General features: G+C 42.8%; 1 protein-coding gene and 1 pseudogene across 3 annotated transcripts in view; one reads left to right on the top strand and one right to left on the bottom strand.

Moving 5' to 3' along the window:
* The window catches only part of Sh2d4a (SH2 domain containing 4A), a 65,112-nt gene that overhangs the window by 44,177 nt on the left and 5,668 nt on the right, over positions 1–15,267 (bottom strand). For all 3 annotated transcript variants that reach the window (XM_013143633.3, XM_003479338.4, XM_013143634.3), the window contains exons 3-4: positions 4,566–4,725; positions 2,931–3,087 (exon numbers count right to left, since the gene is read on the bottom strand). In XM_013143633.3, the coding sequence (XP_012999087.1) occupies positions 2,931–3,087; positions 4,566–4,725 (317 nt within the window). The remainder of the gene's footprint in view (positions 1–2,930; positions 3,088–4,565; positions 4,726–15,267) is intronic.
* Positions 6,752–7,004, top strand: LOC100725436 (small ribosomal subunit protein eS27-like; annotated as a pseudogene).

Raw genomic sequence — 15,267 nt, 5'->3', positions numbered from 1 at the left:
CAATTCAGTCTACTCCTACACTTTGGTACAGATAGCAGAAGCCATGATGAATTAGATGCACAGCATGCTACAAGTAAGCAACTCTCCCATAAAAGCTTCTACCATGGTGAATGTGCATCAGTGTTTGGGTTGAATTTAACTTTCATCCACTCTCCATAGCTCCAGGAAGACTGGATCACACCAGTAGAAAATTCAGGCAGGACTGGAGTACTCTATTAGAATATAGGACACAGTTTCTGGTGCTGAGATGTCATGGACACATTTATTACAAGTCTAACAAGGCTACTTTAGTAAATCCATTGCTGATTTTCTCTGAATATTGCTTATAAATCCAGAAAATTGGTGGCTCTCAAAATCCTTCATGGTTGTGCAGATAAGCATTATGATCAGTAAGCTCAATAAAGTCTATTGGGAGATTTTCTTTTTATAGTGCATCTTAGGCTTTGTATGACAATGGAATTTTAAAGATGCTATGCTTTAGACATCATAATTAAATGATAGCTGAAACTTGGAGAGATGTGCTGAGAATTCAAGTTGCATTTTGGAAACATCTCAGGTGACTTCTAGCACTCTAGTTTTGATTTCCCACCAGAGTTTACATCTGAAAGAGATCTAAGTAAAGGAAATGAGCTTTGATTTAAGTACCTCAAAGTTATGGTAAGACTGCAAACCAAAGTAGATGAGCACAAACAAGGACTTTCCTATCTGCATTTCGGGGGGAAAAACATGCAGTCTCTTTGAATATCTGTTTCTTCACCTGTACAAAAGAAATGCTAACACTTGCCTTATTTACTTCATAAGAATATTGTAGATGTAATGAAATAAACTGTGTGAGAAAAATCTTTGCAAACTCTAAATTAAATTCTATGTGTTTTACAAATACATACAAGGTAGGTTTCTATCCAACACAACCACTGCAAGCAGGATGGTTCTCCCTCTGTCTCCACTTGACCTCTTTCTGTGTTTCTGTCTCTCAAATCTATCTCTGCCTTTGCCTTCTAGGGACAACTGTCATCAGACTTGGAGCCCACTCTAAACCCAGGATGACCTCACCTTGAGATCCTTAATTACATCTGCAAAACCCTGTTTCCAAATAAGCTCACATTCTGAGGCTGTGGGCAGACATGAATTTTCAGGGACCATATCCAACCTACAACAGTAACATGGGGCTCACAATAAACATGGTAAATCCACCATTTAGTGATGGCACATGTAAGAGAAAATGACCTGACATCTAAATTTCTGCATAGCTGGCATGATCACCAGCCTCCCTCAGCATCCTGCTGTCAGAGAGAACATTATGGGTGACACGACAGATCTCCGACACAGGGAAAAATGGAAAGCAGAAATGTAAAAATGCTTCACCTATTTATTTCCATATTCATTGTCCCTACAGGTTTCAGTCTACCCCCCCCCCTTAACTCTTTCTATTTGGGTTTAGATAGACCAGCAAGGAATAGAGTAATGCCACTCTCCCTGTAATATTTGCATTATGTTTGAATGACATCCATAGTATCTAGTTTCAATTTTAATCATTGGTCTTACTTTTGAAAAAAATTACTAAAAAATATTGTAATTCAAGTGCAAAGGTGAGTATACATTTCTAATGCTCATGAAGGGGGATTTTTGTTGTTGCTGTTGCTTTTCTTTTTAGGCTGTTGGAAAGGGAGCTGCTGGAGATCGATATTAAACATGTTGAACATACCCTCAATCTGGGAAAGTTTGGGTGCCTTACTAGCATATGAAGGAAGTCCTCAGGGCTGACTCTGGGACGTAAAACAAATTTTAGAATTTTGTACTACATATTTTGAACCTTATATTTATAGCACTTCATGAAATTTCTTTGCATTTCTCTTATTAATAAGGTAATCAGAACAAAAGTTAATGTTAAGGAATGACCTAGGTGTCATGTCGACCTGAGTGTGAATAAGACCTTGGGCAGGTTAACCAAACCTAGCTTCAGTTTCGTTTCCTCGTCTATAGAAAGAAGAAATACAAACAGACTCTAATTTATAATGTCATAAGCATCAAATGAGACACTTACCAGTCTGTGTCTGCCTTGCCATATAATAACTCTGGAGTAATACTAGTTGTAAGAATATTACCAGCCCCCAAAAAGTAGTCAGGACAGATAACTGTATCCCAGTTGACAGCATCAAAGACATCAAGAGCACATGCAATCACCGTGGTAAGGCTGAAGTCAAACAACTGCAAATCCCCCATTAATTCACAGTGTAATTAAATTCCCGACAGAAAAGACACTTTATAATAGAATTCTGTTGTTCTTTCAAACTATAATCCTAGCAGCAAATTACGTTTGAGCTTTGTTAAGTCACCTGGGCTGTAAGAGAATTTTTAATAGTTATAAGTATGGAATTCTATTGTGTTGGAAAAATAACTGTCCCCCACGATTACAGGCAGAATCCATGAAGCCAAAAAGACACTGATGGTTTGATTCTTTGAAAAAAGGGCGGGGCAGGAGAGCTCAATAAAACAGAATGCATATCACAAATACGTCAAATTCAGTCCAGTGATTGGCTTGTGAAGTAAAAGTTTACTACAACACAGCCAGGTTCATTCATGTCCCCAATACTATGTGGCCTTCTACAGAAAAAAAAAAATCTGTTGACCTCTGCTATAGAAGACAGTTAATGAGAAAAAAATCAGAGACTCTGTTTAAATACTCAATTGTATTCCTAGAACTCCTAGTACCCTCAGTTCCATTAAAGAGGGGTGCTTTATCTTTTGCATGACACAGATGAGCCAATTCCCTCAAAATGAAACAAATAGCAGGACTTTAAAAGCAGGAGATATTTCCCCAGGAAATCCAGCTGATGATCCTGATCATGCTCACATTTGTCTAACGGCTCCAATGTCATCCTCTCCCCTTGTTGTGAAATTCTGCACATTTGCAGGTGTGCAAGACTCACTTTAGTGTTCTCTCCTGTGAGGGTTGGTTCTGGTGTAGATGTTGGCTTCACTTCTTCCTTTTCTGCTGCTGTCTCACATATGTGATTTGGTGCTGGCTGGTTGTAGTACTGTGATTTTGTTTTCATGCTGTTGGTGAATTCATCAGACTGAGTTTTTCTGAGGAGAAATCAGAGTGAAATCAGCAAAAACATTCTTCAGCATGGACAGCTTTTCCACACCAAATGTATATTTTTAAACTTCACGAAAGTCAGTGACTGTGGGTAACAGTGTTAATAACCTGCCAGGCTTTTTGCTAGGTTCTATAAAGACATAAACTAAATCTTTACAATAACCTAGCAAGAAGGCTTTGCTATATTTGCTTTGTAAAAATGCTCAAAAAAATAATCTTGTAAGTTATCTAGTATCTTCCATGGGCACAGCCAGGATTTGAACTGAGGTCCACCCAACTCCTGGGTGAGAAGCTAGACTCTATAATACATCACCTTCCTAAGATCAGCAGCAAATCCCCCCACTACCTCCAAATGTGTATTTCTAACAACATTTCTAACAACACGGGAGTTGGGGGCAGCACCACCAGCTCCTGGAGACTGGAACAAGGCCCTCATCTCAGTTCCAATTTCCATCTCACCAGCTCAGATTAGGCTGTCCGTACCACTGTCCTAGATAGAGGAGGCCCCAAGGGAACACAACTTTGCAGAGGCCACCCTGGTAGCACAGAGGATCACCACCCGCCTCCATGTGCTCTCCAGGTCACCTTCCTGTATGTACAGTTGATTACAATATGTCCCTCTCAAAACCTCACTGCCCACAGAAAAAGGTCTTGATCCTTACATCCTGGCAACTGAAGTGTCTCACAGTATGGCCCTTGATCTCCTACCACTTGCCCACATATCCTCTAAACACCCCCAAAGAATCCACCATTCCGCCAAAAGTTGTTTAAAGTCAAATTCAGGTCTTAACTGTGCCATATTGACCATATGTGCCATATGTGCCAGTATGTGCCATACTGCCCTCTGTAGCTAGAAATTCAGCTTATTCTTCAAGGCTTAGCTTAGCGCTCACCTCTCATGTGAATCAGAATGCTATCGCCCTTCCTAGTCTAGGTTACTTCTCCACCTATACCTTAATCACAGCTCAGCACAGCCTGCATCAGTGCAACTGGCTCTGTATCTTCCTGTTTCTCCTCCTAGAAAAGAATCTCTCTGTTGCTCTTTGAATTCCTAATCCTTGACACAAGGAAGCATCTAAAGAGCTTGTGTATTCAGCTGCCCACATCTAACAGATCTTCTTCTTTGGAGGCCTGGAGCTTGGATGATCACTGTAGCTCTTACTGATGTTTCTGATGACCCACTGTGAAGCCTGCACTGCTTGCCCATGGTTCTATGAAGCCAGAGGTGATCAGTGGAGAAGCTAGCGCTGGGATGACAAGTGGCAAAGGGAGCCTGCAGATGTAAGAGCATTGTGGGAATAAAGGGACTCACTGAAAATATGAACACGCTTTGCAGAGAGACCCAAAATCATCTTCACAGCCCTCCAATCCCACCCTGCTCTTCCTCCAGATACTGTGGGCCAGAGGCATCCTTGCAGTGTCTGTTAAAATCCGGCCAGTTTCTCACTGATTTGCAGTCTCCCACCTGAGCTCCTCTGCTTCCTTCTCTGCTCTCAGCTGCTCCCTCTCAGCAATGATCTCACTGCAGAGCACGTCGTAGGGTTTATCCAGGGGGTGTTCGCCCATCACCCACACCCACACTTCTTTATCAGCTCCCAGTTTCCAATGGACTGTTTTGACATTCTCTGCAAACAAAACAAGATTTGACTTGAACAAATACCTTTGTTTGTGGAATACTGTTCCCCAATAATAAAGAGTCTGTAGGGGGGGCATTAAATGAGGCAAAGCATTTCTCATCTCAGGAACAAGCAGTATTCATAGGTATCAATGGTAGGGAGGGCAGTGAGTAGTGGCTGCAAGATCCTTATTTTTTAAGAAATATCATTGGTATGGTCTTTACCATGCTCACCTTTGCAACGGAAGGTGATAAAATGGAAGAAAAGTGGTCCTAGTATGCATTATCCTCTAGGGTAATAGAGCTAGCTCTGGATAACACAACCTCTTAAGCCTAAATCTAAGAATCTCCCTGTAACCCAGACTCACACCCAGTTGCTCAAGTGTTTGGTGTTTGCACAATCATTACAGCCTTCATAGGTGTGTGAAAAGCATCATTTTAGAGTCAGTCTGGCTTGTGTTCAAGTCCTAGTCCTGCCACCCACTAGCTGTGTACCTTGGACAAATTACTTAATTTCTTGAAGACTCAATTTCCTCATCTGCAAAATGGGAAGACTAATATCTGCTATCTAGGAATACTGTGAAGACCAGGAAGGCTAGTGATGACAAGTGCTGCCCCTGGCACCTGCCACATAATAGGAGTTCAATGGAGGTTAAGTGCTATCTTCAGCCATCCTATTATTTACTTATATGGCTGCCTTGAGATTCACACCAGCTTGAGAGAAGATAATACCAGCAGGTAGTGTGATACCTAGTGAAGCTACTTAAATAACCCTTGTTTACACCTGGTCTCCAGGATCATATTACAGTCTAGTCACTGTGCTCCTGAAATGGAGCCACAAAGACCATCAACCCTCAGGCCAAGGGAAGGTGGAGTGTACTTAGGAGAGGCCAAAAGGAACAACCTTTAAGTTGAGAGATCCCAGGTTGGACACACTCAGGGTCACTGAAGTCCAAAGTTGTTCTAGCTGAGACCCTAAACCAGCCGGTGGTGTTGAGTGTGTGATTCAGGGCACCCAACAGGAATACGTGCTTGGCCAGGCTCACTAGTTAGAAGTTTATGCTGGGCTTCTGTTTGTCTTCTCACACTAAGAAGATCAAGGTCACCGATGAAAACTGCAAGGCATTGTTGATCTGTATCATTGTTGCCTCTGAGTGCACTGGAAAAGCAGGCTTCCAACCAGACTCATCTTTGACATTTTCTACTCTTCTCGGGGAAATGGATGCTTCTTGCAGTCCAAGAAAGCTCCAAACAGAGCACTCAGGGGAAAAGCAAAATAGACTCAGTCTCCACTACAAAAGGATTCAAATGTGTCATTTGTCGGGAAATGTTCATACCACCGTTTCCATGGGTGCAGAAACAGCAAAAGTGGAACGTAGCTAAGGAAAGAGAGATGGATCCCTTGCTCCCTGGCGGGGTTGGGCCCTGGTGCCAGCGCTGTTTCAGAAAATGCCAAATGGTTCATTAACCACCAAAAGCTGTCATACCTCATAAAACTCCCTTTATTATACATTCTCAGGGCGACTAATAATGTTTTTATTCTGTCCACCTCTCACCCTTCATCTAAATAACTTTAGTCATATATAAAATTTTTGACAATAGGAGAAAGACAGTCGAAGAGGACAGTGGCAGAGTTCCAGGGTAGGCAAAGAGGAAACACCAAGAGATTCTGCATCTCAGCTAACACAGCCCTACAAACTGTCCCCTGGCACAGTCTCCAGTGAACCCTGCCATGGGCAGGCAGCAGAAACAGCTCAGGAAGACGTCTTACCTGGGGTGGGAGAGAAGTCCCACCATTGCCAGTGAACAGAGGAGGGTGAGAGCAGAGGGGAAGGCACAGGACAGAACCAGAGTCCTGAAGTTTTAAAAGGAGGATGAGAGTACGGTGAAGATAAATAGTGGAAGAAAAAAGAGAACTAGATGCAGAATGTCAGATTCGGCCAGCTGCTCAAACCCAGGTTTTTGGCAGAGGGGCATTGTGGGTAACAAAAGACTCCTCACTTCCTTTCCAGCGGTGATGGCCACCCTATGAGAACATGCCTCTCATAAAAAACCTCCTTAATTCCTCTCTGGAAGAGGAGAAGAGGAAACACAAGAAGAAACTCCTGGTGCGGAGCCCCAATTCCTACTTCATGAATGTGAAATGCCTAGGTTGCTGTAAAATCACCACGGTCTTCAGCCACGCACAGACATAGTTCTGTATGTTGGCTGCTCCGCTGTCCTTGCCAGCCTACAGGAGGAAAGGCAAGGCTTACAGAAGGCTATTCCTTCAGGAGGAAGCAGCACTAACAGTACCCTGAATCAAGATGAATGGGAAGCCATCTCAATAAACACATTTTAGAAAGAAAAAGAAAAACTCCTCACTTCCGGGAGCTCCCACAAAGGTCAGAGAGACACTTTAGAGGCTGGAGGAGTTTTCAGTGATTTCCCACTGCTTCCAAAGTTGCTGAAGGATAAAAAGGTCATTCTGGCTCAATGGAACCAGCCAGCTCTGACACGCCCAACTTCACTGCAAGATGAGGGAAAGACTGTTGAGGCTTTGCTGGAGTTCATTCCACATGGGAGACACTGGGTTTCTACCATGAACAAGAGGCAGAGCTGGGTGTGTGGAGGATATAGCAGGAATCAAACAGCTAGGGCCATTACCCTGCAAGTAACCCAGAGCCTGGAAGAGCAGCAAAGCATCAGGCTGCTTACATAATGACTTTTTGTTATCTCTGAGGCCCTGAGGTAGACGCAGGCTGACACCTATGATGAGACAAGCCAGTCCTTGCCCTCTAGAGACTTACATGCTAGTCAGAGAACTTTACAAAAAGACAGGAAGGCTCATGTGGCTGGATTCAAGGACTCAGAGAGGATGCCAACACTTAGAAATGCACTAACCCAGAGCGTGGTGGGATGTTGGGTAGAAACAGTGACATCAAGGAAATAAATTTGGTTGGAGAGTAAGATAATGAACTGCTTGGAAATTCATAATAAATCTTTAAAAATTTTTTTTTATTTTACTAGAAACCACATGGAGACATTGGGGAGGAATCTGGAATACAGTATCAGAGTTCTGATGTGAGGCTGAACTTGGCTGTGTGCATTTGGAGATGACCTTATAGATGCTCTCTGTAAAGCTAGAGGCACAGCTGGGTTCACAAAGAGAACGAAGCCTAGAAGAGCTTGGAAAAAGACCTTCATTCGGAAGGCAAAAGAACGGGGAGAGAAGTGACAGTCCTGGTTAAAAAACTAAATAAACCAATAAAGCAGGGCATTCTGATTCCCAAAACAATGAAGTAACATGGGAAGAGATGGGAGACGCAGGACAGAGGGAAATGGAAGGGATGCTATGGCCTGAGGAGGGGCCTACTTAGCTGTGGACTTCGGAAAGCACAATATCACTGATCCCGGTGGGGACAGGAGACTGCTGCAGGCCAGAAGGCTGGTGAAACCTGGGCCGGGCAGCAGGTATATGCTGTGGAGGGGTCTGTTACTGAGGGGAAAACAGGATTCAGGGCTGTGGTCTGCAGATATCCCCTGAACACCAGCTGTGTTATCAGAATTGCACCATAGGCTGAAAGGGCAGAGAATGGAATTTAAGAGCAGAGATGGGTGAAACATTTTTCTTAAGTAGAAGAAACATAGGAACCTGGGTTGTTGGAATGAGAGAGAGAAAGAGTGGGAGGAATCAAGTCAGGGAAGTGATGGATAAAAGAATAGGTAAAAAAGTGCAGAGAACAGGATGAATAAAGGTCTAGTCTGATAAAAGCTGAAAACAGTATGTAGAGAAGCACATTTCCGCCCTAGTGCAACTCTTTATAACTTGGGTGTGGTGGCGCAGCTCTGTAATCCCAGCAATCAGGAGGTTACGGCCATGAGTTTAAAGTCAGCCTGGGTGACATAGTGAGACCACAATTCAAAAAACACAAAAGAAAAATTAAAAGTGTGATGTAAGGAATCCTAATGAGAGAAACACTAAATCTTTTCCTAAGTTAACGCCGTCCAGGTATCCTGAATTTTCTGTCTACTTCACCTTGAAAATACATGCACTCTTAAATCAGAGGATGTGGGCAGGGGACCTTTTCATGGCAGTTCAATTTAATCAGAAGGTTTCCCACCCCCGGTCCTTATATCATGTCTATGCACTGCAGTGCTCTTCCCATTTACTGTCTCGGGTTTCTTGAAAAGGTCCTCTAAAACTACCTTTTCTAGAAAAGTGGGTCAGTCTGCTTTAGCACCACACCTGAAAGAACCTCCAAGCAGGGACATGGATTCACATCTCTTTCTGCACAAAAATACATTTCTGAGACATTTTCCTTACTCAAAGTGAGTACAAAGTCTCTAATGGGTCAGTGTTGTAAAATGTCACATAAAAATGGGAGCAGTGCATGTCTTTGGCAAGGCAATGGCCAGCCTCTTTCCATGTTGTAATACAGTTTGATGCTGCCCACAGTGTTGGTGTCTGATTTATCATGCACGTGGCTGGCCCACAGGAGTGCAAGAGGGAGACAGCCAGGCAAATGTGGGGACCACCTCCTGGGCAGGTGAGGTCCAATCTCAGGCCCTGAGACCAAGACTACACCTTGGAAAGGAAGGATCTGGTCTCACCACGACCACATCTAACTCACAAGGAGAACCAGAGTAGAATGCGTGTGTAGAGTAGAGAGAGAGCAAAAGAATCCTCTACTCCTTCCATGAAGAGAAAGCAAGGACCGTGGAGACAAAAGCCAGACAGAATCAATACCCATACCCTCATACAACACGTCAATGGCTGTGGTGGCAAAGTCACAGGTTACAGTTATCTCCTTATGGAAGACTGGTTCCAGAATCCTCTTATGGATTCCAAAATCCAAAATCTTGTCTAGGCTGGGGCTATAGCCCAGGAGTAGAGTGCTTGCGTAACATAGGCAAAGTTCTGGGTGATAACCTCAGGACTGAAAATAAATAAATTCACAAATGAAAAAAAAAAATAAATAGACAAAATCCCCAGGCACTCAAGGCCCTTATGCAAAACAATGCATTGCTTGCACAGAACCCATGCTCACCCTTCAGGATACTTAAATCATCTCTAGATGACCTATTCCCTAATTCAGTATGAATACTATGAAAATAATTGTTACAGTACATTTTTAAAGGAGTGATGACAATGAAAAATAAAATCTGGACATATTCAGTACAGATTCAATTTTTTAAAAAAATATTTTCTATTCTCCTTGGTTAAACCCATAGAGGTGTAATGCGCGAATACAAGGGGTGGACTGTGAATATACTGGGGGCCTCACCAGTGCCAACATAAGTACACTACACATCAATAACAAAGTTGTTAAACTATTAATTGATTTCCTTAGGCCACTACCCCAGTGTGCCAACCAGTGTCTTCTATTCCTCTGGCCTGTCTTTTAGGAACCCACACCCCAGCACCGACCCAGAAACCAAAAGATGTTTTCTGGCTGGGATCCCAGTGCTGTGATCACATCCCTTCCAACTGCCTGATGTCTGTGCCATATCTGTCACTAAACACCACCTTTGGCCATTATCAACTGATTTTATGATCAGGGCACTGGAGCTCAGGGAAGTTAAGAAACTCTCCCAGGGATCATAGAGCTACTGACTGTTAAAGTCAGAACTATAACTGGTCTGCACAACTGCAAAACCTGGGTTTAGGGCAGCACTACAATGTGTACTCCAAACTGAGATGCTGAGTATGAACAGAAAGTCAACCGAAGGGGATACTGAGATAGAAAATGTAAACTGGAGTCTACAGGGCAGGCTGGGATGTAGGTCCATATCATGCTTTTCCCATCACTTCGGGATGAGGCATGGGATAAAAAGGCTACATCTAGCCTGGTGTTCTTTTTACTGAAGGCCAAAGCCGATTCCTATCAAGACTTCCTCAAATTACTTGCTACTCTTATTTTCCCCATTGTCTGCTATCCTGGATAACAATCCTGGCATTAATCACACCAAAATCGATTTCTAAAAATTTCAATAATTTTTATGCTTATTTAAGATCCAGCAAGTTGAGGACGCTACAGGATGTTCCAGTTCTCGGAAGCCAGTGGCAGGCCAGATAAGTGAGATCATCAGCCAGAACAGTAGAAGGAAGCATTAGAACTGAGGGAGGGGCCAGCAGAATCATGGGGCTCAGGGGCCAAAGGAGACAAGTTCAGTTATTACCCAGAAATGGTTGAGTCAGTGAGACAGGTGCTAAAGCAGAAGGAGAGAGATTGGGTTCAGTGGTACAGAATGGACTCAGCAGGGAGCTAGACCTCAGTTCAAGTCCTTCTTCCAACACTGATTTATAAAATTACATCTAAAGTTTTTTGTTTTCTTCCAGTACTGGGGATTGATCTCATGGCCTCTGCACTAAACTTCTCCTTAATCCTTTTACATGGTTCCTAAGTCATTGAGTTGTCAAGTCTGGGATCAAACTTGGAATCTTTCTTCCTCAGTCTCCCAGAGTGCTGGGGTTATAGGCATGGGCCACCACACTCGGCAAGTTTGTTTTCTCATTTGTAGGAATAAAGGGAACAACACTTACCTTACCAGATTCTGGTGAAGATTAAACTAACATAAATGCAATGCTTATTCCTGGACGTACTGACAGACCAACTCCTTGACAGGAAGAAGGCTCTACAGGATGGGTTAGAACAAGTACGATCTCTAGGGCTTAGTGGCTAGGTGGGTGGGGTTAACCAGAGAAGCTCCTAGGTTGCTGGGTTTTGGGACAAGGAACAGAGCAGTGCTCCCCATAACAGCATGAGAGGCAGGACCAGAGGGCAGTGGGGAACACTGGGGTGGTACTGGAGAATCTGGCTTTACATCTGGCTCTCACGGCTTATGGGCCATCTGAGCAGAAATGCTCACCAGGTACCTGACACGGAGACTGAAGCCCAGGTTAGAGGCTTCACTTGGCAATATGAGTTTAAGCCAGTGGCAGATGGATGGTGTTTTAACCTTCAGTGGTGTAAGAGTTGCCCCTGGGAGATAACATAGACTCTGAACATTCACTAGAGGCCCATGGAACCCTGAGAGTGTGGGGATGAGCACTAAGATCTGTGAATATCATGACATGCTAGGAAGATGCATGTTGTCTTCCTGGTCCAAGTTTTCCATAAATTTTCAAGAGTCTGAGCAATCCCACACTCAAACCCTATGGGAAAGTTACAAACCACCAATACAGAGGGAGTCACCTCCTGTAGAACACACATATTTAATCAGAGATTTAAAAAAAAAAAAAAACAGGGAAAAAGCAAGAGATCCATGAGGAAGACCAAAGGAGAAGCTGAGAAACACCGTAATAGGGTCAGATACAGCTGCAGAGAGGAGAGATCTAGAACTAAATTCTAGAGCTAGGGATGCTGCCAGTCATTTTGAGCCCAGGGTCTAAAGGAGGGGGAGGATGTAGACACTGCGGGTGTCATCATTTTTGTTTCATGAAAAGGTAGGGCTTTGCATAAAAGAAGCTGCCTGTGGTAACAATGAGAATCCAGCAAATGAACCTGCAGAAGTTCGAACTTGTCTTAAGTGTACACAATGCAGCCCCTCCTGCACCCAGCACAATTACCAGATCCCACCCTGTTGCATTTAGAGCCCATTCATTTAATGGAGACCCAGTGAAATTAAAAGCTGGGAAACTCTCCGGAAGTATTTGTGTTTTCTATTTGCATTACCCAATAAAGACACATGGGGAAAGACTCCATGGCAGGACCCCAGGGCGAGCATATGTGTTAGACATGCACTAGGCATCTTCAAACAACAGAAATTTACTACGCCCCCGTTAAGCTTGACATGTATCATGCTCTCTCAGAGTGTCAGAGTGGGATAACCAGACTCTGGGTCCATCAGAACTCTCAATTACCAGTTCTTTGCCCTGAGCAAGTGAGTAAATGTCCCTGTGCTTCACTTTTCATATTTATTAAGTGTAAATAGTAAGTCAAGCTTCAGGCTTGGTTGTTATTATTTAATGAGATAATATATTAAAAGCATTCAGCCAGGAGTCTGATACACAGCTTAATAAATGCTAGCTAGAGCAACCAGTAGAGTCCAGGGCTGCACTAGCCAAATATGAACGACATCCATAATTATAACTTTCCTAGTAGCCACATTAAAAAAATGAAAGAAACCAATGAAGTGAATTTTAATAATAGATTTTGTTTTACTCAAGACATTTAAAACATGCTCATTTCAATACATAATGAATGTATAATTCTTAGTGTTTTTTTTTAAATTCCCTCCTACCGAGTCTTTGAAATCTAGCAGTCTACACTGTGGCACACCTCAGCCCAGACTCAGGCCACAAGCCCAACAGCCCCTTGGCCACAGCACTGGGCAGCAAACCCCCTCCTTCAAGCTATACCCTGTCAAGCACAGGAGCTCTGCAGCACTCTCCCACTGTAAGAATCGCACGTTCCCACTGTAGAAATCAGAAGTGAGCTGTGCTAATACTGGTTAAATCCATACTCCTGGTTGGTTTCCAGCCTCTCCTATGCTAGCCTGACTAAGAGATAGCCGTGGTCCCGTCTATGCGGTCCACATACACTGTAGCGATGCACCCTGAAATTTCACCCTAGTGGTCTACATATTTCTAGAGGGGGGAAATGAAAGACCAGATGACAACGAAACAACTTAGAAGTTGTTTCTAAGTGATAAGCAGAGAAGTGTTAAGAAACCGGAGATGGGCACACACTGTATTAGTGAAAATGATAACCTCCAAAGCCAAAACCTGGCTACAAACTGCTAAGGAAACAGAATTTAGTGGGGGTCTCAGTGCAAGCCAGGGGTTGGGGCAAGAATGGGGAGGCAGAGAGCAGAGATGTGAAAGGAGGAAATGTGCACAGGAGGGCTCAATGTTCAAAGCTCAGGGGGTCCATACTCAGAGCGCACTGGTCAGAATGGTAGTACCCTGGGGTGGCTGAGGCTTTATTTCAAAACCAGAGAAAGATGGAAGCATTGAGAAGACATCGTTTTTAGGGGAAACGGGGGGAACATTTTTCTGTTTCTCTCATTAGAAGTGGAATCGTTTTAATGCAAACTATGTTTTTCCAAGTGTTAACAGAGTTAAGGGGTAATAAACTTTTGACCCCAAACAGTGATATAACTGTCACTGTGCATGTTAGCACACTATCTTCATTCTTATTTACCTGTAAAAATAATGTAAGTTTTCTGAGAGGTGGATTCAAAATTCGGCAAGGGAAAAATTTAAGCAAGGAAACTGAAATTATTATCTTAAGTAATCACAAGAAGTTCACAACACAGCAGGCATAAGAAGCCCCACAGCCCAATAAATGATTTTAGGGGCAAGAGTTTTTAGCTCTCCTCAGACCCAAAAGTCACCCTACAACACTCACATATTACATTTACCATGAACTTGGTGCCCAAAATGGGCTCGGCTGTACCTGATAAACTCTCACTAAGGCATGCAAGGAGATGTATAAACCAGTATGGAAAGACAAAAGGGTTATACTTCAGGTTGGCAATATTATTTATTGAAGGAAAATTCTGTTTTGGAGTTTATAATATGAAATCAGGCAGCTTTGGGCACGTGTTGGTGGTATGACCTTGTAACGTATTACTATCTTCCCTGACGCTGGGTTTCTTCACCAATAAATGTGGATAATAAATACTGACTTTGTAGAAATTGTGTAGAGACAAATAGATGTAAAGCGCTTCGCACAGCTTATGAAACATCAGCAGAAGCTGGGATGATTTCATTCACTTTAAATTATAATATAATAATAAATGAGATACTCATGTTTATTCCCTTATCAGTATAAACACTTCACTGAAAAAATAAACCTGAGTGAAAGACAGTGTAAAGTGAAGGGAACTAAGCTGGCTTTTGTTTTGAACCTGTGTATTTATACCAAGCATGCAAGTAAGATTTATCTTTTTCAGTCTCTGCAATCCTGAATGATTTTTATAAAATTTTGTTCTTTTGTTTGTTTAATTAAAAGTAAGAAGAACTTTGTCTTCAATGCATCTGCAACCAACCTTGAAAAATTCTACAAGAGAAAAATTTAAGCAAGGAACTGAAATTATTATCTTAAGTTATCACAGGTGGGCAGTTCAGTTTTTAGCAGCATAGCTGATCACCCGCGAGAGAATATGTGTGTGGTGTGGGGTGGGGAGAGGAGAAAGTTGACAAGCCTATGTGTGTGCTTTTCAGGGTCTGTGCATGTATCTATTAAATCTCACAGCCCTCACAGCCTTTGAAACTACAGGGCTTCCTTCAGTCACAAAGGAGCACTGCTGAAAAATTCAGTCCCTCTAAAAAAAAATCACGAAATTCTCCCTTAAAGCATAAGAGGGGGGTGTTCTCTAAAATGGATAACTCAAAGTAATGGATAACTCAAAGTAAAATCTTTTGCGATCTAAGAAACACAAATACAATGACTGTAAAGATGTTGATATAAGTACTCTGAAGGCTGGGAGTAGAACATGGAGTGTCCACAACAACAAGGAGGTAGAAAAAGACCTTCTAACTTAATATCCATCAGATCACAGCCCAGAGGCGACTGGGAAGGAAATCTAGCGCCTCATGCATGCTAAGCAAGCACTCTACTAC

Source organism: Cavia porcellus, unplaced genomic scaffold (genome assembly GCF_034190915.1).
Source record: "Cavia porcellus strain 051 isolate PalLab524CR breed Dunkin Hartley unplaced genomic scaffold, mCavPor4.1 scaffold_24, whole genome shotgun sequence".
NCBI lineage: Eukaryota > Metazoa > Chordata > Mammalia > Rodentia > Caviidae > Cavia > Cavia porcellus.
This window is presented reverse-complemented; position numbering and strand designations above follow the sequence as displayed.